The sequence below is a fragment of the Plectropomus leopardus genome, chromosome 15 (assembly GCF_008729295.1).
Source record: "Plectropomus leopardus isolate mb chromosome 15, YSFRI_Pleo_2.0, whole genome shotgun sequence".
Classification (NCBI taxonomy): domain Eukaryota; kingdom Metazoa; phylum Chordata; class Actinopteri; order Perciformes; family Serranidae; genus Plectropomus; species Plectropomus leopardus.
This window is the reverse complement of record NC_056477.1, coordinates 10159200-10185631: the sequence shown is the minus strand read 5'-3', so window position 1 is coordinate 10185631 and position 26432 is coordinate 10159200. Positions and strand designations below refer to the sequence as shown.

Sequence of the window (26432 nt, the reverse complement as noted above, 5' to 3'; positions counted from 1 at the left end):
GGAGACAGGCAGCTCGCTCCAGCAGCTCTTTTTACTGGCAGGCCGGCAGGAAGTTAAAACCTGGATTGCCTTGACTGGCATTCTATCTTTTTATAATGAGAGGCAAACAGAAAGACAAAGAGACAGACAGAGACGTGCATGTTCCTGGTTTGGAGCCCTAGAGTCCGTCAGCGGAGATGAAAGTTGACCTGCACTTGGCGGAGGCGTCAGGCAGCAAAATTCTGGCCTTGGATCCCTCAGCTTCCCTAATAATCACAGCTCCGGCCTCACCATTTCCCCTTGTTGCTCTTACTGTCAACCCTGGCTCTGGTCTGAGGTTTCTGAACTTTTACTGAAAATCCACGACAGGAAGCTCATGATCCCAATACGAGCATGATTAACTTACGCCGACAAACAACTTCAGCTATTACAATGTCCAAAATGACATCAGTAATGAAGTGTGACACCCACAACATTCACATCAGACCGAGTGCAACAACCGGACAGCGTCAGCATCAGGGAGGCAGCTGGAGCAACTGGAGAAATATCAACACATACTCATCTGAGAAGAATGCGCCTTAATCCCATTTAGTCCTGCCGATGCAAATTACTGAAACATGTTTTCTTGCATCTTTACAAGATAAATTACTTCCAACAGTACTGTCTTTAGTTCTCTAATAGTCTGCCAATAATAAGGGCCCCCTATAGCTCTCCAACCCTCTGGTTGGCGATGTTGATGACCTCTGTCGGCTGAAGTACTCTTTTTTCCTCTGCACAGCTGGGCTCCACTCAGGCTTGTTGCAGTGACAGACAAAATAGGAAACACTAATGAAACACATAAGCCAATTTGTGTGAACTGCCTTCAGCGGGAGCGAGTTGGCATGACGAGGCTCCAGCTGGTATCATTGATTCTAGGCACAGAAAAGAACCAAACTGAGAGAGAAGTGGTCGTATGCATTACTATATCTTACGTTAATGATTAAGCATGGGCCATATCTATTTCGGTTAATACCAGGATATTAAGAAATGCTGACGGTGTGATTTTAAATACCGACCCTCATTTTTTTACTAACTTCATACTGGAGAAGCTGTACTGAGGATGTTTTGCATGCAGTGTGCATCACATGCCCTGGAGGTTATGCCCGGGCCACACTGCTTGAGTGAGTAGTGTGTGTTTAAGTTAGCAGCGCTTGTTGATAATGCGCTGCTGCAGAGCTGCCTACTGTTATAACTACTGTATTTCCACAACTAAAAGCACATACTCCACTCATTCATGAAGCAGTGAAAGCTACTGCATCGTCAACAACACGGTCCTGTAAATGTTTCACAGTAAAATGCCTTGTGTGAACAACTGAAGGGATTCTGCCGACAGAAATGATGTCAGAGGGATTCTTTTTTAAACAGAAGTTGAGTAAAGACATTGAAACTGTGGTAAAAGGTGGTGTAGAGTCAATATAATTATCAAAAGATCATTTTCAATGTTTATTTTTGCTGAAAACCGTGCATTTCACATAGAAAAAATTGGCGTTACTTTTTCTCTGGATGTGCCGCAGCACAGCTGACGCTGTCGGTGTGGCAGCTCTAATCTTGTGCAATAATTTAAAAAAAACATTAACAACAACAAAAAATCCCAACAAAAAACAGGTTCTGTGACGCAGAAGTTGTTAGAAGAGAGAAATGGGAATTCAGAAGGTGTACGGTTGTCTTTCTTTGTTTCATAAGGAAAATTATACTATCATATATCCCAGAAGGTATGAATAAATAAATAAATACCACCTAAGACTATTAATGAATTCTTTGGTGACAACAGCAGAGGATAGGGACCAAACAAAAATGTAATAAACACGTTCTTCCTCATTTGTACCTGAGATAGCGAGCAGCATTTTCCTGCGGGCTCCGAAGGTAGTGATGCCCAGTTCCTTCAGGTCCTGGTCTGTTAGAGTCAGGAATGTCTGGAGGTCAATCTGGAACAGGAACAACAAGTTATTTAACACTTTTATAACCTAAATTCAACAACTTTATCTAAAAGGAGACCTTTTAACAAAAATGCCACACAAAAACACTTAAACAAGTGGAGTTAAAAAGGCCAGCCATGAGTAAAAATACTATAATAGAACTTTAAGAGTCATATTATTGTCAGATTTTTCCTCACTTATACTGTACATGCTGTCCTCCAACACAAATGTTAGAACAGTGTAGAAATAGATACTTTTGCTACAAATACGACATGGGAATTTTGGAGTTCAAGAGGGCAATGTACACCAGAAGCCTGAGGAGGAGTAACTACACCCATAAAATATGACGCCTCCCAAGCTGCAGACCACTTTTTGAGACCAACAAACAACAAAACTGGTTGTTTTTTAGTGAGTCATTCTGCTTTTTTAGTGGCTTTGTAGACACATAATGTGTTTTTTTTGCCATCCATCAGTGTGTTTCCAGCTGGGATAGTCCTAGTAAAGGCATTTGTTTTTTTACTGACATTGCTGCATTTCCAGTGGGGATTGTGCAAACAAAAGAAGGTATTTTTAGCCAAAACATAATCTGTTCCTAACCGTATCCAAGCCAAACCCCACGTTAACCACAGCGTTTGTTGAAATATCAAGAGCCATCGTTCAATACATCTGCTAAATAAAAAAAAAAAATACAGATGTAATGCATGTGTGATTTGCAGAAACATACAATGACAACATTTATTCTGTTGATTGGGTGGTTCCCAAACATTCGGCCATGCTAGCATTGATGCTTTGAGCTAATCAGCATCCTAACTTTCGTATAATTACCATGCAGACATGCTGATGTTAAACATGTATAATGGACCAGTTTCACCATCTTAGTTTGTCGTGTTAGCATTTGCTAGTTTTGCAGCTTTTTGTTCATTAACTTAAGTGTTGGAGAATCACAAATTTCACCTTATTAATGTGCTGCATGAAAAGTTTGGGGATCACCAAAACCATTAGCATTTAGAGTTCTTGGATGTCTGTAGCAAATTTCATAGTTTTCCATCCAATAGTTGTACAGAGATTTCACTCTGAACCACAAGATTGAAACTAAGGTAGAAGTTAAAGGATTACTAAAGCCAGTTTGATTAATCCCCTGGGGATCATGAATGAACGTAGAACATTTCATGGCAGTTCATCCTCTTGAGTTTCAGTCTGGACCAATGTGATGGACAGAGCCCCGTCTGCTGTTGTGGCTAAAAAGTTGAATTTCTTTGCTTTTTTGGAAAGTGTCAGTACCTGTCTTCAACCTGACAGTCCCAGAGTTAAAATCACAACACTGGAAGAAGTGGTTTCACATTCAGCATTACCTCTTGTTGCTGGAAGACGTCTGTGTACTTCCCTAAGCCCAGTTTGCTGAACAGCTCTGGCAGGTCTGAGCCTTTCAGAGACGAGTTCAGACTGCAGCCGTTGCTGCCAGTTACCGAGGAAATGCAGTCCATGTAGTTGCTGCTGCTGAGGTAATGCTCGGCAGCTGGATTAGAGAAAGAAATAACGCACATAAAAACATTATGATCTCATAATGATTTTGAAGTAATCAAAAACTCAGCATTCACAGATATAAAGTCATACAATGAATCTAAGAATATTTAGCATAAAGTCATTTTTAATTAGTCAACAAACAGATGTGTATAAGTCAGAAAACAATATTTAATGTGCTACAAATTTAGATTGATTAAACGGCTCCTGTTTGGTACAAGACACAGATTCAGGGAAATTTAGCTTAAGTGCCATCTGATCTCTACAAAGAGTCAGAACTGAGTGCACCGAGTTCACAAATCAGCAGAAGTTCACTTTTGAGTGTTTTTAGAGTGGCTGTTCTCTGCAGTGTTTCGTCATTCACAGCATGGTATTTTTTGAGGTTCATTTAACACAAAATGAAATTGAAAATGTGACCTTTCCACCTAAATCTAATAAGTCCTTCTGAGAAATTATTTCACCATCTATGCCAAAAATGAAATTAACAATTTGTTACTCATTGCAGAGGTACATCTCTCTAACAAGAAACATACATTTCTGTTGTCCTTGATGCTTGCATAGTTTGAAAAAAAATATATTCAGTGCTTGTTTGTCCTTGCAGCAGAGAAAATACAAAAATGAACTGACCAGACTTGTTCTGCTTCCTCTTTGGGCTGCTGACAGTGGATGGGAACTCAGCGTGACATTGCAGGCCATTACCGGTGCCATTCCTTTCTCGCCAGTTGTCAGAATCACTGCCGTTCCCGATGCCTTCCCGGCTGCTGGATCGAGACAAGGACAACGGGGAATCCTGACAAAGAAAAAAGAGAAAGATAATCAAAAAATTGACAAGGAGCTCTGAGTGACTTCACTGCATCTCATTGTAGGGCACAAAAACAGCTACCAATTACATGTTTTTTTTGTCTCTGTTCTTATTTTAGTCTTCCTTTCAACTTGTATTATATATGCCAGTTTGTATTTTTATATGTATTACTTCAAGCTCAGTTATCCTTTATCTCTGTTTCAATTCTAAAAGCCTAACCAGGGACAGGGGCTGCAATTCAGCCCTCACTAGAAACCTGTATACAAGGCATCTACTTTGTAATTTACATATGAAGCAGTGTTTTATGCATTTATTGTTGTCAAATAAACAAGTTAATACATTTTATAAGGTTATTTTATGTGTAAAACAAACAAAAAAAGAGACATATAATAAAAAAGACAAAATAGACAAAATAAACGAGAAACACTGAGGCCCTGTATGTCTAACCTCGTAGGTGGTGCTCATGCTGGGCTTGTATGAAACATGGTTGGCCCTCCGCAGCTCCTTGATAGTCTCAGCTGGCATGGACTTAGAGAAACCCAGACCACTCCAGGTGTTGGTTGGAGTCCGCACTTCAGTCACCACAGGCTTCTTTAACATAGCTGTGTGAATACAGACAGAGTGATACAACATACACCTATACAGACAATGCAAAATAACATTTATAAAATCCACAAAAATATTACCAAATGCTCTCTATCACTTGAAAGTTGTCATGTTCCTTATAAAAAAATTAATGAAATATTGTTTCACACTGACTACGATGTATCTACTTTTAGCACTTAAGCGTAAAAAAATGGAAAATTTTAGTACGTGCTCAGCATTTTGTACACATTTCCACATATTTAACATGGTTGATATCTTTGGAAGCCTTAAAATCTCATTTTAGACAAACATCTATGTGTTTGAACAATTTCAGATCCATCAAAGATATTGTGGTTATTGCCAAAACTTCTATCCACACAGATAAAAGTTTGCAAAGGGGGAAACAGAGTCCTTTTCCAAAGACACTTTTTCAGGGAGCACACAACTGTCGACAAACAGTTTCTGGCAGTTGTGACCTTTAGATAACGTGACAGTCTGTGTTCACGCAAGCCGCATCCAGGCTCTACTCATGACACTGTAGTATCTGACACAAAAAGACACAAATGTCAACTTACCTTTGGTTGCCAGCAGCTTTTTCTGTTCATAGTCAAATGCCTGAAAAGACAGTGGAAAGTTTTGTTACTTTATTACTTATTAAAACCCCCAAACTGTGTCTTTCACGCGTGTGTTGTATGCGTCTGTTTACCTGCATGTTGGCGAAAGATGTCTGTGGCACCAGTCTGATTCTCTCCCTCTCATTCTGCTGTGCGGCCCTCTCAGCTGCCCGCTCGCTGCCGGGTGCCCTCTTATCGGCCACAGGGCTGTCTGACGAGCTGGACTCAGCGTCCGAGAGAAGACAGTCAGAGCTGTTGAGATTACACAGAAATATTGTAAGTAAGTCATCTTATCTCATCTTCTCACATCCAGTCACAAATGTTAATGTTCCTGGTTCATCAGGTTTAACTGTGCTAGTTTTTATTATTAAAGAAAAACTTTACCTTTCACATGATCATTTGTATATCAGTTACTCACTTTGTGAAGAAAACTTTTCTCAAATACATCCATGGTGAACAAAAAATCCAAAAACTGAGACAAGTCTTGATGAATCGTAGCCATAGGCAACCGTGTTAAACAATAGCAAAACTACATTTTAAAAATCGGATGTAAATCCTGCAGTATAATCAAAGTTTCATTTGTCAAGTTGTATATTCAGTAGTTCCCAAACAGACGGCCTTTGCGGACAAGGAACAGAACAGACAGACATTTGTCGATGCTCTCTTCACAGCCAGACTTCATTGACAGAAACTGTAATTTTGAGTCACTGAGCACAGGAGCAGCTAGTCTACTGCTGCCTCAATCAGTAAGTTTGTTTGTGTTATTATCTGACTTTGGTGTTTTAAATCGTTGGGATTCACCAAAGTTGCAAAATAACACAAACAAAACACCTGATGGAGGTAGAAGTAGACAAGCAGCAAGACAAGCATTCATCGAGGCACAATTACTGTTTTTGTCTATGGAGTCTGGCTTTGAGGTGAGCATAGATAAGTTTCACTTTCTGTTCAGTTCTCCGTCAGAAAAGGCTGTCTGTTTGGGAAATACTGAGCATACCAGTGGATAAATGAGAGTTAGATTATACTACACCAGTTGTGGAAGAGTTTGTAAACAATTGTTTTGATTTAGTTTTGCTGTTTTTAAAATTGGACCCTCTTTTACTTCTATTCATAAAGAACGTTTTCTGTTTTTGGATTCCTGGTTCACCGTGGAGACGTGGAAGAAAAATAACATTTTCTTCAGAAATTCAACATAACACCTTGTGAGTAATTGATATACAAATCATCATTTGGGTGGTGAAAATCTGAAATAAAATCTGTGTGCTTGGGTGTGATTCCACCGAATGCCGTTTCATCCCAGTGTTTCTGTAACAGCATGAGCTGCAAATGATCTCAGACGAGATGCTAAACAGAATAATAAAAACTGTAAATGATCTCTGGATTCAAACATACTGTAGATGGGAGTTCTTGGTGCCCTGCAGTAGCTCCACAGCCTGTCGCTTCCCTGAGGACGTCTTACATGAAGCCAGCATCTGTTTCAGCTCGCTCCCATTGGCTGAGTGAGAAGGGCTTCTGGGCATGCCCACTTCCACAAATGTGTCAGAGCCTGGAGGAAACAAATAAACATGTTTTGATTTTCCTTTTCATTTCTTTATAGTTAATCATTCCAAATGTGAATTGGAGTGATTGAGTGATTGAGTTTACAGCTGTCTTTTGCACAGAAAATACACAGTAGATGCAGCTTAAATGCTTCATGTTTCATCTAATTTTTCGATTTCTGCCACACACAGTCTGTTTGCAGTGGTGACTGGGCCACTCACTGTAAATGAGTGTGTGTAGCTCGGTGGGCATATGCATGTGTGCATGCGCTTAAGTGTGACAAGTCTCAGTCGGATCCTGGATTAATTAGAAACACAGCAGCGGTAATTATAGTGGTTTCCCCCCAGCTACTCTACTTTCAGCCTGACAGGAACCTGCTTTGTGTAACAGGATGTGTCTGTGTGTATTCTGAATGTGCATGGTTGACTGTGTAGCGTAAAATAATATGATGTCAGTCAATCTAATGAAGCTCTCTGGGGTTTAATGTTTGAACAATTCCCCTGCCCTCCTACATTCCACAGGGTAGCGTCGAGTCGGACTGGGTGAGCCAGTCCAAATACATTCTGGGACACAGGAGGAGGTGAGGGAGGGAGAAAAAACCTTACCGGGATGCACCGCATATTGGGGGAGGACCAGCTCAGAAAACAGCGCAGAAAAACGAGACGCGTGAGAGTAAGAGTGTGAGGGGAAAACCACGAGCGTAAGAAACGGAGGAAATGAGGGCCTTTCTGGACCGCGAGGAGACCAGCAGTTAATCTGTCTCCGTTCCAACTCAATAAACGGATTCGGAGAGAGTATGAGGTTAGGAGGACAGTGCAGACAAATAGAAATAAGTTCATTCAAGGCATTTTTCAGAAAGTGGGTTTAAGGGTTACATAAATCTCAAGTGGAAAAGCTTAAATTGGACATTTATGTTAACTCTGCAAGGTCCAGCAGAGTTGAAAATGTTGACGGCTCAAAAATTTTTGCCTGCCCAAGGTTAAAATCACACATAAATTACAAGATTTTAAGTTATTCTTTAACATAACTGACCCACAAGAGTACAGGGCTCCCGCTGTGAGTGGACTTTTATAATGCACTTCTAAAGTGAGTTGAAATTTATATTTTATAAAAACACTGACTATAATTTCCTTAAAAACATACATGGCCAAAGAAAATGGTTGAGAGTAAAGAAATGAATCTTAGCACAGATATTGTTTTAAACAGAGTTAAATATACTGGCGGTTGCTGGGTAAGTGGCTGCTCTGCCTGATTAACAACAGGACAGATTTGATATTTTGGATGGGAGGGGATTAGCAGATAATGCATGTGCTTTCACTAGCCTCTGCGGTCTTTATGGCTAAATATAATCTGTGAATTTACTCAAAACAGATGTGAATGGGTTGTGTCTATACTGCACTGGATGTCTGCATACACTGATATGTTTAACATGTTTGTTGGTTTGTGCAGTCTGCACCATGATAAATTTTGGGCTGTACATGGACTGTTGCAACATGGGCAGATGATGCAAACCCTCACAATTCTGTGGCAACATTTAGTATGATTTACTCTCTAAGCACAGAAAATATCACAACACTCCTTTTATTTTTCTTGAAATTATCTGATACACAATAAATTACTTTTTATTAGAAATTAAGAGCACATACGTACATACGTAGTTTAGCTACTTAAAAATACATCATACACATTTCATTTGTGGCTGGTTGAGTATCTTTAAGAGTTTCTAAATGCCTAGTTCACACTACATGACTTTAGCCCTGATTTTCTGCTTGTCAACAGTTTTGAGAGCTTTGTGATAAAAGCCCCATATCAGAGGCAAATTGGCATTTGCTCAGGGAACTGTTTAAAGACATGAGCTGACGCATTGCAGACACTCCTCAGATATCTAGCATGCTAAATTTTTTGTGGGGGGCTTTGTCACCCAGCTAAAGCCACTGACAATGCAACACATGAGTTGAAGACAGTTGAGACAAGTGTTAATTTGATGCTTTCCAAGACATGTTTGTTTGAAAGAGAGGGACAGAAAGTGTCACAGAGAGGGGAAGAGAAGGTGGACTATTGCATGCAATGTTTCACTAAGTTATTAGCTTAATAGCTTAAGAAATCGGAAAGCTACTGTCACTTTTCGACTTTGATATTTTCAAGCTTCTCCTCTCAGACCCTGGGTAATGGTTCGACCATAGCATCATGACATACTTGTCTTGGATTCCTCCTGCTGAAAAATCTTGTAGTGTGTGATCCCCTGTCATTAGTCAGTCATTTAGTGTAAGAAACAATGACTTTAAGACTCAACATTAACAAGAGCAGGTTGAGAAGTGTGAACAGCACAGCATTCTGACAACTTTGAAAGTCTTGTAGTGTGACCTTAGTTTCAGAGGAATACCTTCATCTGGACTGGACTTGCTGGACAGCGGTTCTGATGGATTGTGTCCGCTGGCCTCCTGGACCGAGTCACATGGGGCTGGACTCAAAACAGTTTCTGCAAGTGACGCAGTCGCTATCCTCCCATAAACTGAACCAGGATGCTACACATACATACACACACAGACATCCAGAGCAGAATGCATATAAGACAAATGAACTTTACTCAACAAAAAAGTCAAACAATGATGCAGCATGCAGTGTGCAAACAGGCCAACCTTGACATGTCCATTAAGAGTGCAGGGGCCCTTGGTGCAGTCAGGGACCCCGTTGGGCTGCTTGTCTATGGGGGCGAGGCCAGGCGGAGGGGACGGTGTGCTCTGTGTGTAACCCTGAACGCCTGACAGCAGGATGCTACTTAGTGTGGCCTGGGTGGCGGGGTGCAGCATCAGCTGAGATGAGAAGCCTGAGAACAAGAAACAGGGAAGAAAGTAGCATTAACATTTTGAAAGTTTATGTAGTAGGATTTTTTCCCTTGCCACTGTAGCACAATGTGCTTGCTCTTGGTGGAAATTTATGTAAATTGTTGGGTTGCGGTGAATTAAAAAAGTATGGTCTTGGAAGAATGCAATGCATTTTTTTTGTACCCCTGCCCAGAAAAATTCTTGTTCAAATCACACAGACTGTTGGAGGTTAATATTCTCCATACTTTTTGGAAGTGGCCATCTGTGGCTTCTTTTTGGACTAAAAATCATCATCTTGCAAACTGTTTTTTCAAACCAAAATCTCTCTCAGTTTTGAACTGATGCATCTGGTCAGACTGGAGGAACTCGAGTGGAAAAAAAAGGATACATACCTGTTTGGAATACTATTGGTAGCCTGTAAGAGACCCCTAACCAAGAAATGGCTGAAAAAGACATACCTAGTGTCTACGAATGGATTGATTTAGTATATGATATTTATTTAATGGCGAGAATGACTTTTAATTTGAGAAAACAGAAAGATACCCTTTTGTTTGTTGTTACCCGATTGTTAAGAAACACATTGTGTGTAACTAGCAGCCTCCCTTTGTCTGTGGGTGTATTTTTTGATCAAATATCCTTATTTACAGAACATATTTTTGGGGTTTCTTTCTACTTTTCAATAATTTGTTTTAATTATTCAGACACACCCTTTCGGATTTGTTTGTTTTTAGTTTTTATTATGAATTCACTTATTTATTTGTTTATTTTTTAAAATTTTGAATCTTTTTATTTTTCCATGTTTCATGTTCATTTGGTTATGGATTTTGTTTTTGTATGTTCTTATAAACCAATAAAAATAGAAAAAAAGTATGTTCTACACCTGCTCTACATAAAAAAATGTCCAAAGACAACTTAAGCTATGATTCAGCACTATATAAATAAAACTGAGTTGACACTGTTGACACTGTTTTCCTGTTGATGTCTCTATCTATCTATCTATGCAAAACATAACATGAAACAAAACACTTCAAATAACTTAAATAATATTTAAGAGAGAGGGTAGTAATTCCACCTTAAGAAACATAGACAAAAACACAGACTCACAGTAAAAAGTTAGAAAAGAAAAATTGATTCTGCAGATCCAGAAAACATTTTCTTTTAGATTATTTGCAATATAATGATTTTTTTTTCTTGAAAAATACATATACAGAAAGAGATCCTGGACAACCATATGTCAGTACAAAAAAGACACATGCCAACATACAAACCTTGGGTGCTGGTGAGTGAACTGGGCCAGAGGGAGGGGGAGGGTGTGGGGGTGCTGGGGCTCGGGGTCTGCAGAGGGCTCATGGAGGAGTTTAAGCTGTTGAGGACGGCATTCGGTGCAGTAGAGTTGGCGAGGGAGTGGGCTGCCGTCGCACCCAGGAAACCTGAGCAGAACAGAAAGGAGGGCGAGATTAACAGATTAGCGGTGGTCCTGTCAAAGCACAGAGCCATTTTTCAAGCTAATCACACGTTACAATAACGGCCTTCGAAAAATAATCTTGGGCTCCCAGCTATTTAACTGGAATTCCATCAAACTGTCATCAAGCAGACAGCAAACAAGAGGAAGAATTTCTTCAGTTTCTACAAGGTCACGGATGCTAAAGTACATATCTCGTGTGTCCTCATACCCAATAAAACCATGTTATTGAGAGCACCAACAATGTGGTGCCTGGTGTCTTAACCCAAACACAGTGTATGAAAACAGAAAGAAGCAGGTCTGTGGCTTTTACAAGGGGCTAGTTTGGCTCCAGGAATAAGGCCAGGGCTTCTTCTGGCAGGCTGGTCTGTAATCTGAGGAAAAGAGGCATGTAGCAATTACTAAAGGCCAGGATGTGGCCATCCACAGCTTCACCCCCGGGCCCCCGGGTTTAAATGAGACAGCAAGAGACCGTTTCTACTGTACCAGGACTTCCTGGCACATTGTTGTTTTTAGTTACTAGTTTTTAAGTGTAATTTTCCTGTCTTGTTTCATGGGGACATGAGGACATAAAATAAAGCTTGTGTCTTCAATGTTTTTTAGGCCAAAGATCCCTTGGCTGTGACAGAGACAGAGCAGAGACCCTCTACTACATTTACTGAGTTGGAATTGAGATAATTCAGAGAATATTTCCGGGTCTTCTCTTCTTTGAGCTTGCCTGTAGCTGTTAAATCAGCAACAGTTGTATCATGGGTAGGTGTGTCAGCCTCACCCTCTGCACTTTTGCTAGCACTTTCTGAGGTGGATGGTGTGTCAGAGTCTTTTGCTGGGAAGGTTACAGGAAAAAAACAAAATAACAATAATAAAAAAGTAATATGGACATGAGTAACGGTTATTTAACAAAATAATAATTCTCATATTCATAACTAATGTACACCTTAAAAAAATCTTACATTCTCCAGTTGTAAAAATGTGTACCCTAAGTATTTTAACTAAAACATAACTGACTTGTGTGGATAGATTTCTTTGTTTTTACAGCTATTGCTGGAAATTTCAAGTACCAACTACCATTCCTCCTCTATCACACACAAAGAGGAAATTCTAAGTATATAATGTGGATTTGGTGCAGTAAGCATCTGATGACACAGATGCAAACTCTATTTATATTTCACCAGATAAACTGTGATGGATCTATGTGCTTACAGCCATGAGCTACTTCCTGTCAACTTATTCCACTATCTGCTTTTCCTGCTGCCGTTCAATGCATTACTCATGTCCTCATTTCCAAAGCCTGAACCCAAAAAACAACATCATATGAAAGCCAAAAGAAGATAACTGGTGTTCAGTTTTCATCCTATGATACTGCTTGTACTAGAATCCATTTAAAGTTTCTCTCACAAACAAAAAAGATCCTCTTCCAAGCTGAACTCCGTGGCTTCATGCTGAGGTCAGTGCTGCAGACAAACAAAACTCCTACGCCAGTTATAACCGTTCATCATCCTATGATTCATAAGCTCACAATTCATTCAAAGTGGCGCAACTAAATTCGCATTGAGGTTATTTTCTGATGGTTGGCTGATCAAAGATTTGCACACGCGGGACTCGTTTCTTGGCATGAAAATGGTACCATCATGGTGAGGTCAGTGCTGCAGACTCCTACTGTAAAAGCGCATGCAGGGATGATGGTGCCGTGACTCACTGGCTGTGATTTATGCGGATGTGGACAATCTTTGTATTTCATTTTTTAAAAAAAAATCTGTTGTATTCAGTGATTCAGTTAATCAGGTGATAACAGGCTTTGAGGAGATCTGACTCAGCGATATCTCTAACCGATGTGTTGTGTGTAACTGGTACCGCTGCGATGACATTGATGTATGAGGGTATTAATTCCTGTAAAAAGACATTTTATCTTTAATGCATTTCTTGCAAGAAAAAAAGGTCACTTCTTATCTTCCCTTGCTCATTTATCTTTCCCCTCATCTTGAAAAAAGTAAAGGAAACATAACTAGCACTTTCTTAAGTTAGACAGTGTCATTACCCAGATTGCTCAGCCCCAGGCCAGCTGAGGCCAGGATGTCCAGGCCAACGGGGCAGATGAGGGACGGGGACGGGATGTTGGCGGCTGGATTCAACGCCACGGAAGGAGAGGAGGAGGACGACACCCCGTTGCTCTCCAGGCCCAAGAGGAATTTCCGGGCTTCGTACATGTTCACTGCATTCCTCTCCACGCTCTTGACAATCACTGACTGAGAAATTGAGGGAGAAAGAAGCTGTGATGAGTAAAAAAAGAAAAGACAGGTGAGATGGACCAAAGAGGGCAATGAGAAGGAGAGAGGAAAAAAAGAAGGGGGAAAGCCGTGAGAGAGAGGCAGGGGAGGAGGTGAGGAATAGATATGGTGGGGAATGTTGGCACCAGAGAGAAGGAGTGAAAGGGAGGATGAGGGGGAGAGAAACACAAAGGGGAGGAAGGAAGAGGGAATTAGGGTAGATTGGAAGGATAAACATTGAGGCAGTGTGGGAGAGAGAAGGAGACATGGGAGCAAAGTTTGAGAAAAAACGTCTTTTTTAATCAAACCATATCTCAGTCTCTTATTAATATGAGTACAGAGTATATGAGGCAATACTGGATACTCGGGGTGTAATAATCCACACATTTGTATTAAACTGTTTGGTACGAGGCTTTCGGTTGAGTTTGCATTACAAACTGAAAGATCAATTGAACTATCCTAATACATTTAGAATAGGGATGCACGATATTGGAGTTTTACTGATGTCCAATACTTTTGCCTCAGAGGGCTTTACAGCGTACAACATCCCTCTGTCCTTAGACCCTCACATCAACTAAGGAAACCCACCCCCAAAAAAACCTATAATTGAGGAAAAATGGTAGAAAGCTCATGAAGAGCGACTGAGGAGGGATCCCTCTTCCGGGACGGACAGACGTGCAATAGATATATATGTTTTTCCACCTAATTGCAGAAAGCATGAAGTGAAGCATGTGATAGAATTAACATATTATGCCAACTCTTATCTCATGGTCCACTAGAGACAGATGCAGACATAAAAGACAGCGCTTTTCAAAAAGTACATATTTACTGGGTAAAACAAGAAAAACTACTTTAACTTAGGTTAAAGTAACAGGCTTGGATAGTGTTCCCCTAAAGGCCTGCCCCTTTCGTTACACTGTAAATTAAGAGGGCAATGTCGAGTCGAGTAGCTTACATACTTCACACAAGTCTACTTTTATACCAAGATTATCTCAGTGTGTAAATCTTTGGAACCAGACAAAAACAAGTAGCAAAACGAAACAAGGAGCAATGCAATCACTTCAACCTAACATTATCCCAACAACACTTAGGTACCCTCTCCTAACCAATTTAAACTGAGAAAAAGAAATCACTGTAGTGATTGGTAACGTTACACTTAAGGCCACAGGCATGAGACCCGATTCTTTAGTGGAAAACCTAGGTTTTACAAACATTAAAACACAATATTCTTTTACAAATCCATTTCCGCCAGACCATAATTTCTACTTTGTACCATAACTCCCCCAAAAAACAAAGCGTAACTAAATAAATAAATAAGTAAAGCCCAAAGCATTTCAGTTTTTACTGAATTAAAAGTTAAAAAACAAGAAACGTTCTCTAGCATTTCAGAAACAAAATTGTTTCTATTGTTTGTATATGTCTATAAATACTATACTGTATTTAATACTTTTCAAGGAGCTGCTTTTGTGTCATATGCTGCAAAGATGACAACCATAAATTAAAAACATCAAAATTTTCTGTCTTTAATACTTTTTTGCTGTATCCAAAATGTAGCAAACCGTGACACCGCTATGTCTCAATGACTAATGAGTATTATAACATACTGTGAGGCACTTAATGACTATTACACTATGAGCACTAAATCTGCAATGAAGAATCATAAACAGGAAAGATTTTAAATCAGTGAGAGAAATGATTTCTACATTTTCCACATCACCAGAAACCCTGCCCTTAATAAACATCAAATATAAAATGAACGTGAGCACAAATAATGTCCCGGCTCTGCATTTTGCCAGAGTTGAGTTTTTGAAAAATGGATTGCAATCACGATCATTCTCCCCAGCACACGCACACGCACACGCACACACACACACACACACACACACACACACACACACACACACACACACAAACACACACACCCTCCATTATGGGTCTGCCAGAGAGCCAGGAGCACAGAGGCTACAGCGTGCATTTGGACGGGCCTTTTGGATTACTGCTGTCACCTCGTTAAAATGTTTAAGTGAAGGGTTCTTAAGAGGATCTGGGCTGGGTCAGTGTTTACACTGGCACCTACACATCAGTCCCCACAGGCCTGTCTGGTTTGGGCATTGAGCCCTGGCTTGGGATGGGACATGGGCACCCCGAAGAGACAGTCTGAGCTGCGCCAAGTGTTGAAATATGATTAAGAATATTATGTGTTGTACAACAGTAGACCATGAGTAACATAAGAGGTTGGCTTTGGATGTCACTTTAGTGCACCACAGTTGTGACAGTTTGTAAATCACAACGTAATAATGGCAATGAAAAACCTATTTCACTAATTCAATTCCATTTCATAAAAGGCAAATAACTTCCAATTTAACACTAAATTTACTAGGAAAACAAATCAGGCCAGTTATTTTTTAGCTGGAATATCTCAGGCATAATAGAAAGATTGAGCATTCCCATCCATCAGGAGAAACATGCACGGCAGGCTATGATTCCCTACTGTGACAGATGTGCGACACATTTGCCAAAACTCTTCTCAGTGTTGGTATGGCATGATTCCCCTTGGTGTAAGGTTCCAGTTTTTCCTTTTAAATTCATCAAATAGCGATGAAATGTGACATGGCGATCTATAATTTATTTCACTGTCATGCCGTGACATTTGACGGAGAGTAATTCTCAGATGGAACAGTGGCTTATTTGTTTCTTGGCAGTCTTTTCTCTCCTTCTCTCTCTGCCTGACAGCATCTGAACAAGTAAGACAGCAGCTATGTTTTCTCAGGGTGAAAAGTTACGATATGTTTACTTCTGAACTTTGAGGTTTAGGTTTAGTAGGTTCATTCTATGACCAAACATTGCCCCTTAAAATAGATGTTAACTCTGCCAAATGCAAATGCCAGTTCCAAGCGCTTAATGTAAATAGGGCACTGCATCAGAATCCTTTTTTTCAATACACATACTTTCTAATGCTACTGAATATGCTTAGTAAGTATAATCCTGTATGCACAGTTAATCTGATTAAGAGACTATATTAGAGGCCTGTTTTAACTTAAACAAGGCTGTCTGCAGCCATGTCAGAGGCAAAACAGTACTTTGAGCTACATGCTAACTTCATCATGCTCAAAATGACAGTGCTAACTTGCAGATATAGACTGTACCTGCGTGCACAAATATTTCACAAAAAATCTAATTTGTGCCCCTTTTTGGAGGCTAGGAAACCGAACTTCCTGCAGTTATCAATATAATTTAATGTGTTTTGGATTATCAGATTGTATGCATGTCTTGTTTTATAGACATGTCCAATAATTATTTTGCAACCTTGCTTGAACCAGAGAATTCACAATACTATAATAAATTAAGGTTAATCGCCGTCATGTCCTGTTGTTCTTCCAGTAGTCTTCCCTTGACCAAGTGGTTCCATGACACAACACCGTGGTCAGTTATCGCTTATCTGGACAGTGATACATATTTGATTGAGCTCTAAGGATTTGTTTGTTTTCTGTAAACAACCAACCTGTAAATAGCCAACTGTTTGATCTTGGTTAGACTAAGATTTAATTAGAGACGACAGTCTGATGCTGCTAAAGGCTAATGTTATTGTATGACTGTTAGGTTGGGTACTATTCACATTTGAAACAATACCAGTAATGCCGGCGGTACCTTGCCTTTTTCAGTATTTTAGTCTCTGTAGGCTACTGAAGATTTATTTTTGAACAAGCTGCAAGCCAAATGTGACTCTGCTCCTCTGATCACACACAGAGTTTCTCTGTCTCTCTGTGTGCACCCGTTTGTGGCCACAGAGTTTCGCAGGGGGCTTCCAGGCTTTGGGGTACTTTGTATTCTCAGGTACCAAAATTTGGCACAGACTGATTTAATGTGAATCGTATTACCAATATTATTCTGTTTGTAACCTTAAAAGCACTCATTTTGGTAAACGCTAATGACTGTACTGCAGCAGTTTCATATTCAAGCTGGCTCTCCATCAGTTGAAACTTTCTCCAGCATCATTTTGCCATTTGCCACACTGACAGTAAATACTGACTCTGGATTTCACTGCTTATTTCTTTAAAACCTGCTACAGACCAGCTTTTGAGCATTTTCCTGTTTCTCTCCTGATGTGACAACATGTTTCTTTACCCCAAAAGAGGACACAGCCTTGGCGATGACGGGATGCTGGTCTGGTCTTTAATATGTTAATTTGTAATACATAGCAAATGTTGAGGTTGATGTCATTGGTTTTTCTCTGTGCAGTCAGGAGTACTGAATCATTTTTAGCTTTTTATGCTGTTTTTTAATTTATTTTCTTGTTCAGTTTTGTGTATTTTAAAAGGCCATCTAGAACTGGGTATGACAATTTAGGGCTATAAATGCTGTGGTATTTCTTTATAAATAAACATGAAATACATAAGGGCAAATTTAAATTTTGAACTGACGATGAAACTAGTAGTGCAGGCTTGCCAATGTTATTACAATGCATCCTCTTGGGAGCATGAATCCCTGTACCAAATTTCAGAAAATGTGTCCAATAGTTGTTGAGACATTTTACTCAAAACCAAAGATCTGAATTGCATAGTGGTGCTGGAGGAAAAATCAGGGTTGCATTAAACTCATTAGAATTCATCCTCTGGAAACCATGAACATATATACAAAATTTCATCATAATCCATCTGATAGCTTTTGACATACTAGTCTGGATCAAAGTGACTGACCCACAGACTATCCTCATCATTGCTAGAGCCAAACCAGTAGCATGTCTGGATATATCCGTAGACCTTCCATGCTGTGTGAGTGTAAGCCTGGTGTCATACCTTGCTGGGCTGTTTTGGCTTTGGTTTGATGCTGATGAAGACGTCCAGCTGCTCCATTAGCGCTGTGATACACTGGGGCTCCACCTCAATGTCCTCTTTAATATCAAACATTAATACCAGAGGCAAGCAGCCCTGCGGAGAAAACACAAAATTTAAATTATATCAGCAACATAGTCTTTGTTTTCTTATGTCAGCTGCAGACTAATGTTTTAGAGCTTGGCTAGTTCACTGTAACATATCTTTATTTCTATATTATAGGCTGTTTCTCATAACAGTAGTAAATTTTCCTTTATACTATACCATTGGTAGACCTACATGTTAGGCATACCAATAAATACAAGATTCACTGCTGGATTCATCCCACACAGAGCTTGGGAAATTCCGCCAAGAGCAATCTGTTTTGCATGATCACCACCACAACCACCACAGACATCTATATTTTGGGCCGAGTGCTGGACAGCACTCCTATTGTGAGTGGGTGTAATTAGCAGCAGAGTATAGAGAGGCCAGGCTGGCTCTGACAGGGCCTGAGATTGGAGCTGTAATCTACAGTCTGGCTGGAAGAGGCCAAATCACACAACAAACTACTGGGAGCAGGACTCCTCTCTACCTCCTGTGCATCCACTACTTTCAGAGTGACTCCCCTGCTCCTCTTTATCGCTTTTCTTCTTTCTCAACCTCCTCTGCCATCCCTTGCTTCCCATGCTTCTTCTCCAACTCTTCTCTCATTTATCAATTGTTTTTTACTGTCTCTCTCAGACAGACAGCGAGAGGCTCCCTCCTGTGTGTCCAGGCCAAGAGAAAGTCATGTTTAGCCACTGCAACAACTTTGGCATTTGCTAAATGTCTTTAGGGCCAAATGGGAGACCGCAGACAAAGAGAGAGCAACGCTGGCAGAATTACTACCCCACATTATGGATCTCCAAACAGAAAGCTGTTTACAGCTGAGATGCTCTTATACGCACCAGCTCAGCAGAAGCTTTCAGCCAACAGTAATTAAACAGCCATCACTTCTACACATTTTTGAACCAGACATACGATTATATTCCTAAGTAATTCAGATAAGGGTAGCCTCGGTGGTTACAGGCAACAAGACAAGAATGACCACAAAGCATTTTTAACCAGCAGATATTTAAATGTGAGGCGCTTCCTCTTGATCCAAAAACTGCCAAAAGCAGTAATGTGCTGCTGACCTCTGAATTACAGACTGGGCTGAAATTTCAATCCACCAAAATCTACTGGATATGCAAGCCAAACCAGTACCATTAACACCAAGATGGATAATCTGTATACAGTCAGGACATTAAGAGCTCAATCCAAGCTGACGCTAATGTGTGTGTCCATCTCACTTGCAGGTATGTGGCTATAAATCACGCAGGCTAACCTTGAGTAGGCAGCAGATTGTTGTATAACTGGACGTTTCAGCAGCAGGAGCAGGGCCAAGCAAATCTCTCCCAAGGCTATTCAAAACCTCCAAAGGCAATCATGGTTAAACCCATCTAAAACCCACGCATCATTCACACATACCATGATGATGTTGGTGAAACAATGACAGCCATTATAACTACCGCACAGCATGTGGGTTCTGTATATGTAAAGAATTTATTGCCAATGCCATCTCTTAACCCCAAAAACAAAGCTTAGCCGTTTAAAGAAAATCCCCTTTAACCAGCAGAAGTCAATAAACACACATTAGGTACACACCATGAGGTACTGCCGTGCCAGGCAGACCGATTCAATGGTGCCCTGAATGTAGACTGTGGATTTCTTCTGGGGACTGTTGGGGTCAGGGAAGTGGATCTGGGCTCCCGTTCTCTGTGTGATGTGCTTGATGTTGCTGCCATTGCGGCCCTTCATGAAGAGGTGGTGCTGGGGTGCGATGTCCAGGTGGGTGGTGACTGAGATGGTGCTCGCCAGGCTACCAGCAAGGTGCTCCAACAGCAGAGCTGTGCCCCTCTGAGGAAACAAGGATGACACGATAAAGTCAAAAGTCGTATGACATCTTCCATGGATATATAAAGAAAGACACATATAATTTAGTAAGACTAAAGCTGTGAATGATTATTCAAAAGGATTGCTGTTTACATGGACGCAATACAGGGATCCAACAGGATGCGCATTTACATACCCCAAATCATTTATTCAGGATACAACTTTTTTGACTTGCATAAAGTGATTCTGCCTGCTGTGAAGCATCTAATCTTCCATTTTTTTCTTGCTTTTTTTACCAACTCTGTTTGAAAAAAATAATTCATTTCATACATAAAGTATAAAAGGAGAAAAGGTGGTGCTGCCTGTTAATGCAATTTAGTTGTAAGTAACATAAGTGTAACCAAGGTTATTTTCTGTTGCTACAAATTACAGATGTCCCCTAAACACCTCACATGGAGACTATCATAAGACAGTACCATTTACTAATGTTTCCTTAACCACACATAGGAATGTAGCACTAACAGAGCATCATGTATTTGTTTTATTTATGGATGATGCTCTGTCAAAATCAGCAGAGAGGGATTGTAGAAACAGCTGTTTTGTGCGGCACACGCACCCCCAACATCACCTAGTGTAACCCTCCATGGAGGGTAGACATGCAGAAAGAACACATTTATTCCAACCAGAGAGAAACAATCAGAGTAGGTGTTGACATGGTTATTAGGCACAAATATTTTCCTGTTGAAAGAATTATCAAAGGTTTACACCACCCCTCTTAACCTGACTGAAAATTCCTTCTAATTGGGCCATTCTCTTCTGATTGAAGTGATTACTAATTGGGCTATTATTCTGATTATTAGAGGAGTATTAGGGTCCATGTAAGTGCTCCTTAAGTGTCTACATTCATTATAGCTCCTGTGAAACTCTGCATAGGTACAGTGGTGCTTTGAGCTAATGTATCCTGATGACTGTGAATGTCACCAAAATCATTAAGTTACATTACACTACCTTAAGTTACAACAACTCATCTGATAGTTAATAGATCAGTCCGGACCAAAGTGGCAGACCAACCGACATAGGCTTCCACAGAGCCATGCTTCTAGCATGGCTAAAAATCCAAACATAGCTTTGTCTTAAAAAATCAGGACATAACTGCACAGAAATATGTACTTCAATAATATTTTACATGACAGCTATAGTATTTAAGCTCCCAGGGCTTCAATTCATGATTTTCATACCGAATTCATCTGTTGTTTTTTTTTAATTTATCATTCTGTTTGTAACATTTTGATGTCATGAAATTAGTTATTTTCTTTAACCAACCACCAACAACAGAAATTTCCATTTATTTCTATATTTATTAATCAATTTATTATGATATTATGATAAAACAGAGGAAAGCAGCACATCCTTACATTGGAGAGGCTGGAACAAGTGCCTGTTTGGCATCTTTGCTTGATAAATAATGCAAACTGTTATTCCGTTTCCAAACTGCTGTTGATAAATTTCCCGTCAATCTTCAACTCATCTTCTCAGCAGCAAAGCCAACATTATTTTTTTATGAGCAGTGTAGAACAGTATAACAATGTGTATAAAAAAATTTCGTCATTTCACTTTGTATGCAGAGAACATGTAAAAATGAATTCTACCAACAATAAAACAAAGAAACTAATGGAAAATTTATGGACTCCTCACCAGAATATGAAACAGTACAAATGAAATCACATGATGTGACAAAAAATCTGGAACAATATTTCATTTAGAGCAAAAGCCAGACCACATAAACTAATCAGTTAACGACGAGGAGAGCAGTGGAGCCATGTTGCCCATTTCCGAGAGAAAACACCAGTATTTTCTATATAACCAATGGAAACTATTGAATTTTCCACTGCATCTGCTCGCCAGTTGAACAGTCTCATTCCCAACTGTCTCTGCTCTGCCTCTGCAAGCCATCACTTGGCCCAGTAAAGTCAGTCATTTCCAGTGTGCAACGGGAATCCACACACTGCGGCCAGCATAACACAACAATCCGCAGTGGTTTCTGGCAGTCCTCGAAGGTACTCCAAGGGTCTCACACCACCGCATAACATAGCACACATAGTCCTCTAATCCTCTAGTCTCCGTCTGGCATGCTTCCCAATCCAGACTGACCCCTCAGACCTACCACACACTCAGGGGTCGTACTCCTGCATACATACTGTGAATATGCACAAACTAACTCTGCATGAACCACAATAAATGCGCACACTAGCATGAACATCTACATAAAAGCATGCATGAAGACATAAATGCAGATATGCCATATATGCCAAATGCAGTCATTGGCAAACAGAACTGATCTCCATACTGTTAACAAAAGCTCTGTAGTGCAGAAAACTGACTTGATAGGTATGACTTGGCAAAGATGATGACTCCTTGGCAAGCTTACACTAGCCACAATTCAAATGGCGTTTGAGGAAATTCATCTGTGTGTATATAAAAATATAAAATATAACATAAATTTATGTTGTTTTTTTTTAAGCTGCAGAATGGAAACAAAGTGAATCAACTCCAAAATCTATTTAAAACTGAACTCAGGAGAGACTTCTGGACTAGCTAATACAATAGCGGGGCGGTGTCCCCCTCCTACCGGAGAGCTGAACCAGCAGCTGTCCAGTCCAAGCGACCAAACATCTCTCAGCACTCTCTTGCCCCTGTGGTGCTGAAAGTAATGAGGCACTTAAAACGAGAATAGTGAAGAACGCTGACAGTGTTGGTGGGCCTCGACGTGGTGCAGCTCTGGAAACCTTTTCTTGGTTTGTGGCTCGCCATGTAAACGGGTGGAGAAGAATGGGGCTATTAACTCAAATATTGTTGCACTGACATGACTGACAAGGAGCGTACGGGTCGGGGTACGGTTAGTTATTCAAGCAACTTTAACAGGATGCACACTGGCAGGTTGAACCTGTGACCTCTATGAAATGGCCTCTTCATAATTTAAAGGGAAAACCCAAACCACAGAATTCCTTATGTTGCTGTTATTTCAACAGGAAAAGATATCCAACATTTTTTTCTAAAACTGATACTAATGACATGGTCATATGACTGAGCTGGTAGATTAGTATTGAAGCTCTGAGGCTTATATGGACTTTAATCCAGTGCAGAAACAATTAGTCCATTAACAAAAAAATTGCAATTTTGATATGATTATTGATTAATCTTAAAGGGACAATTCACCCTAAATCAAAAATACATTATTTTACACTTAAATGCAGTGCTATTTATAAATCTAAACTGTTTTGCTGTGAGTTTATTATTATTATTTTTTCTACCCAATTACACCCACCAAATGCAGAAGTAAGTGTACATCCACTGCTAGCTTACCTAGCACAGCTGAGCTTTTTAATGTTACAACTCAGTTGAGGAGGATGTCATTAATGTTTACATCATGAGCCTCTCGTCCATTAATAGATGCATGCTTCCCTCTGTCCAGTTACACGGTTGGCAGGTGTAGTGTGGTCAAAAGAAAACAGTTCCTACATAAAATGACTCACAACAAGTTCTGTGGATTCTCTTGAGTGAACAGATTATGATTTCTGAAAAGAGACATTGTTATTGAGTTGTTTTTTTGGTGCTTTGAGCACCACAAGTCAAGTGCCATCTAGTTCCATTATATTCAAGAGAGAGGAGACATCTCCAAACTCAACAACTCACACCAAAACAATCTAGATTTATAAATAGTACTACAAGTAATGGTAAAATTGGGCATTTTTTATTTGGGGGAAACTATCCCTTTATGTTACTTATCAGTCAAACTTACCAAACATTCACTCGTTCCAGCACCTACAATGTGAAGATTTTCTGCTTTTCTTTATTTTGTATGTTTGCAAATTAAATTTATTTGGGTTTAGGGACTGATCATTACATTCACTTTCAAATTACGAGACCCTCCTCACCTTGACAGCGTTGGCGTTATTCTGTGAGCCTCGAACCACGCCAGTAGCCCTATAGAGGCGGGTTGGGGGCTTGAAGGAAACTGTGAGGTTGTAGGTCTGCGAGATGTGCTGCACGGTGGGGGAGCTGGGGTCAGACTGCATGATGGCGGGAAGCTCAAAAGACAGCACAAGGGGGAGCAGCTCCTGCAATAAGAAAAGAGGAGGAGAGAGAAGGGAGAAGAAAGTGAAATGACAGAGAAAACCACCATCATGCTGAAATACTGCAGTTATTTTAAGCTGGATAGCTTATCATCATTCTGCCACTGCTGCTGCCAGGAAATAAGGAAATAAAACATGTCGTGTCAGATTTCTTAACAAAATCATAAACAGCACGGTATAGTGGCTTTTATCACATTGTGTTGTCATTCAGACTGATTAAGACCATTTGGACACCAAGTAAAAACACAGTAAATGGCCGATTTCTTTACATAGTGTAGACTTATGTGAACTGACGCACAGACATAACAATCTCTCCTCTAGCAGAAGGTGGCAACACTTGGCATGTAAATCTGTCAGCTCAAATAAATCCTGAAGAGTTTATCAAAATGAGGTTAGCAATAAGAGAGACACCCTTTGTTTCATGGTATATGACACAGATTTAAACATTACGGATACACAGCCGTTTAAAAATCCTGCACAGCATCAGTGGTCGCCGGCCTGCTCATTCTCATACATTAATTCAAAGTCATTGAATCAAACCACATGGGCAGCAACAGACATCAGCTCTCGTCATTTGTTTTGCAGCAGCCATTCAAACAAAATAGATGCAGACAGGAAGGGCCTTGCTTCATGCATACACATACTTATGCATGCATGGGAGAAAAATCACACAGGCACACACCCATACACACACAAACTAAGGGGAATGTACATACACACACTCACAAAAGAGTATGAATACTCACACACACACAGTGTTATCCAAACACTGGCTCTTGGGCAGAACGCCACTATGGTTTTGGCTGCCAGTGAAGGGCAAGCAGCATGAATTGCTCTGACCAAAGAAATGCACCCCTGATCAGTCCCATATGCGCCTGGCCTTACATTTATATCACGTTTCAGCACTCGCTCTCAGAGGGCTTTGAGAAATTTAGGTCAGCACTGAGGGAAATGCAAGAGAGGACAAGCAGAGCAGCAGGAGTCAGGCGCTGAATGAAGAATGGACTGATTTTTATGGCGGAGCTGACCTCAGCTTTTTTCAAAAAGTCTACCTGGCAGATATGAGTTTCACATGTATTCAATCTGAAAGCGCTGTTTTAAAAAAAAGCCTCCGTTCTCCTGACATAAGGGTGAGAGAAGAAGAAAAATGAAAATATCTTCGAGGTAAAGCAACTGGCTCGACCTTTCATCACCTGCCTGTCAGCTCCACCTCTGAGAGCTTGGAGAAATCCCCCGAGAATCCATCACCTCAACAACCGACTTGTTACAGACTCAAACACATCTCCACCCAAGAGGGCCTCAGAAATACAGTAGACCTTACAAGTCCGCTGATGTATGAGTGTTAAAGGGACATTACATTTATTGCCAATGCACCTCAGGGAGAAGGCACAGCCCCGGTCACTTCTGGTTTCAGGACAGATGGGGGAGGATGTGGTCTAAAGGCCACCCACCAAACACACAACATACTGTATATTGTTATGTGCTGGCCTCAACAGAAGGGGGTCAAGAAACTGGAATAAATCTTCTTTCATTGACAGTGTGGTGCTTTGTTATTGGCACAATACCACCTTCATCCCTCTTTTTTAAAAACAGATTTAAAGTAATAGTTTCATATTTTGGTAAAGTTATGAAACTTTAAAAATGCAGCACTGTAACGACACAGACATTTCATACACCTGTTGTACCTAACACAGACCTGCTGATGTGCTTTTAACACGCATTGGACTGTTTATGAGTCAGCGTCACTGTTTGTCCCTGTTACTAACCAATGACAATGATCATCTGCAGTAAATCCCCAAATCATGAGGATATGTTACTTTATCACTGCCATTAGGGAAAAACTGTAACAGCTCTATTAGTGGGCTTTAGAAGTGCAAGTAGACCGCCATGATATGCAAAGCAAGAATACAGTGAATTTGAACTATTTACTTTTTGAACTATTCCTTTGAAGCAAAACTCGCACTCATTATGAGAAAATAATGGCACTTTGGCGAATGAGGTGATTATTAACAGCTACAAAGAAAC

The 26432-nt window shown here is 40.3% G+C and overlaps 1 protein-coding gene across 1 annotated transcript in view; it reads right to left on the bottom strand.

The window, feature by feature from the left end:
- Positions 1 to 26432, bottom strand: part of LOC121954657 (protein bicaudal C homolog 1-like) — a 76208-nt gene that overhangs the window by 2779 nt on the left and 46997 nt on the right. The window contains exons 7-20 of the mRNA XM_042502305.1: positions 24210 to 24392; positions 20047 to 20298; positions 18343 to 18474; positions 13318 to 13525; positions 11086 to 11247; positions 9632 to 9819; positions 9376 to 9517; positions 6846 to 6999; positions 5549 to 5708; positions 5418 to 5457; positions 4705 to 4859; positions 4083 to 4245; positions 3287 to 3450; positions 1844 to 1943 (exon numbers count right to left, since the gene is read on the bottom strand). Coding sequence (XP_042358239.1) covers positions 1844 to 1943; positions 3287 to 3450; positions 4083 to 4245; positions 4705 to 4859; positions 5418 to 5457; positions 5549 to 5708; positions 6846 to 6999; positions 9376 to 9517; positions 9632 to 9819; positions 11086 to 11247; positions 13318 to 13525; positions 18343 to 18474; positions 20047 to 20298; positions 24210 to 24392 — 2203 coding nt within the window. The remainder of the gene's footprint in view (positions 1 to 1843; positions 1944 to 3286; positions 3451 to 4082; positions 4246 to 4704; positions 4860 to 5417; positions 5458 to 5548; positions 5709 to 6845; positions 7000 to 9375; positions 9518 to 9631; positions 9820 to 11085; positions 11248 to 13317; positions 13526 to 18342; positions 18475 to 20046; positions 20299 to 24209; positions 24393 to 26432) is intronic.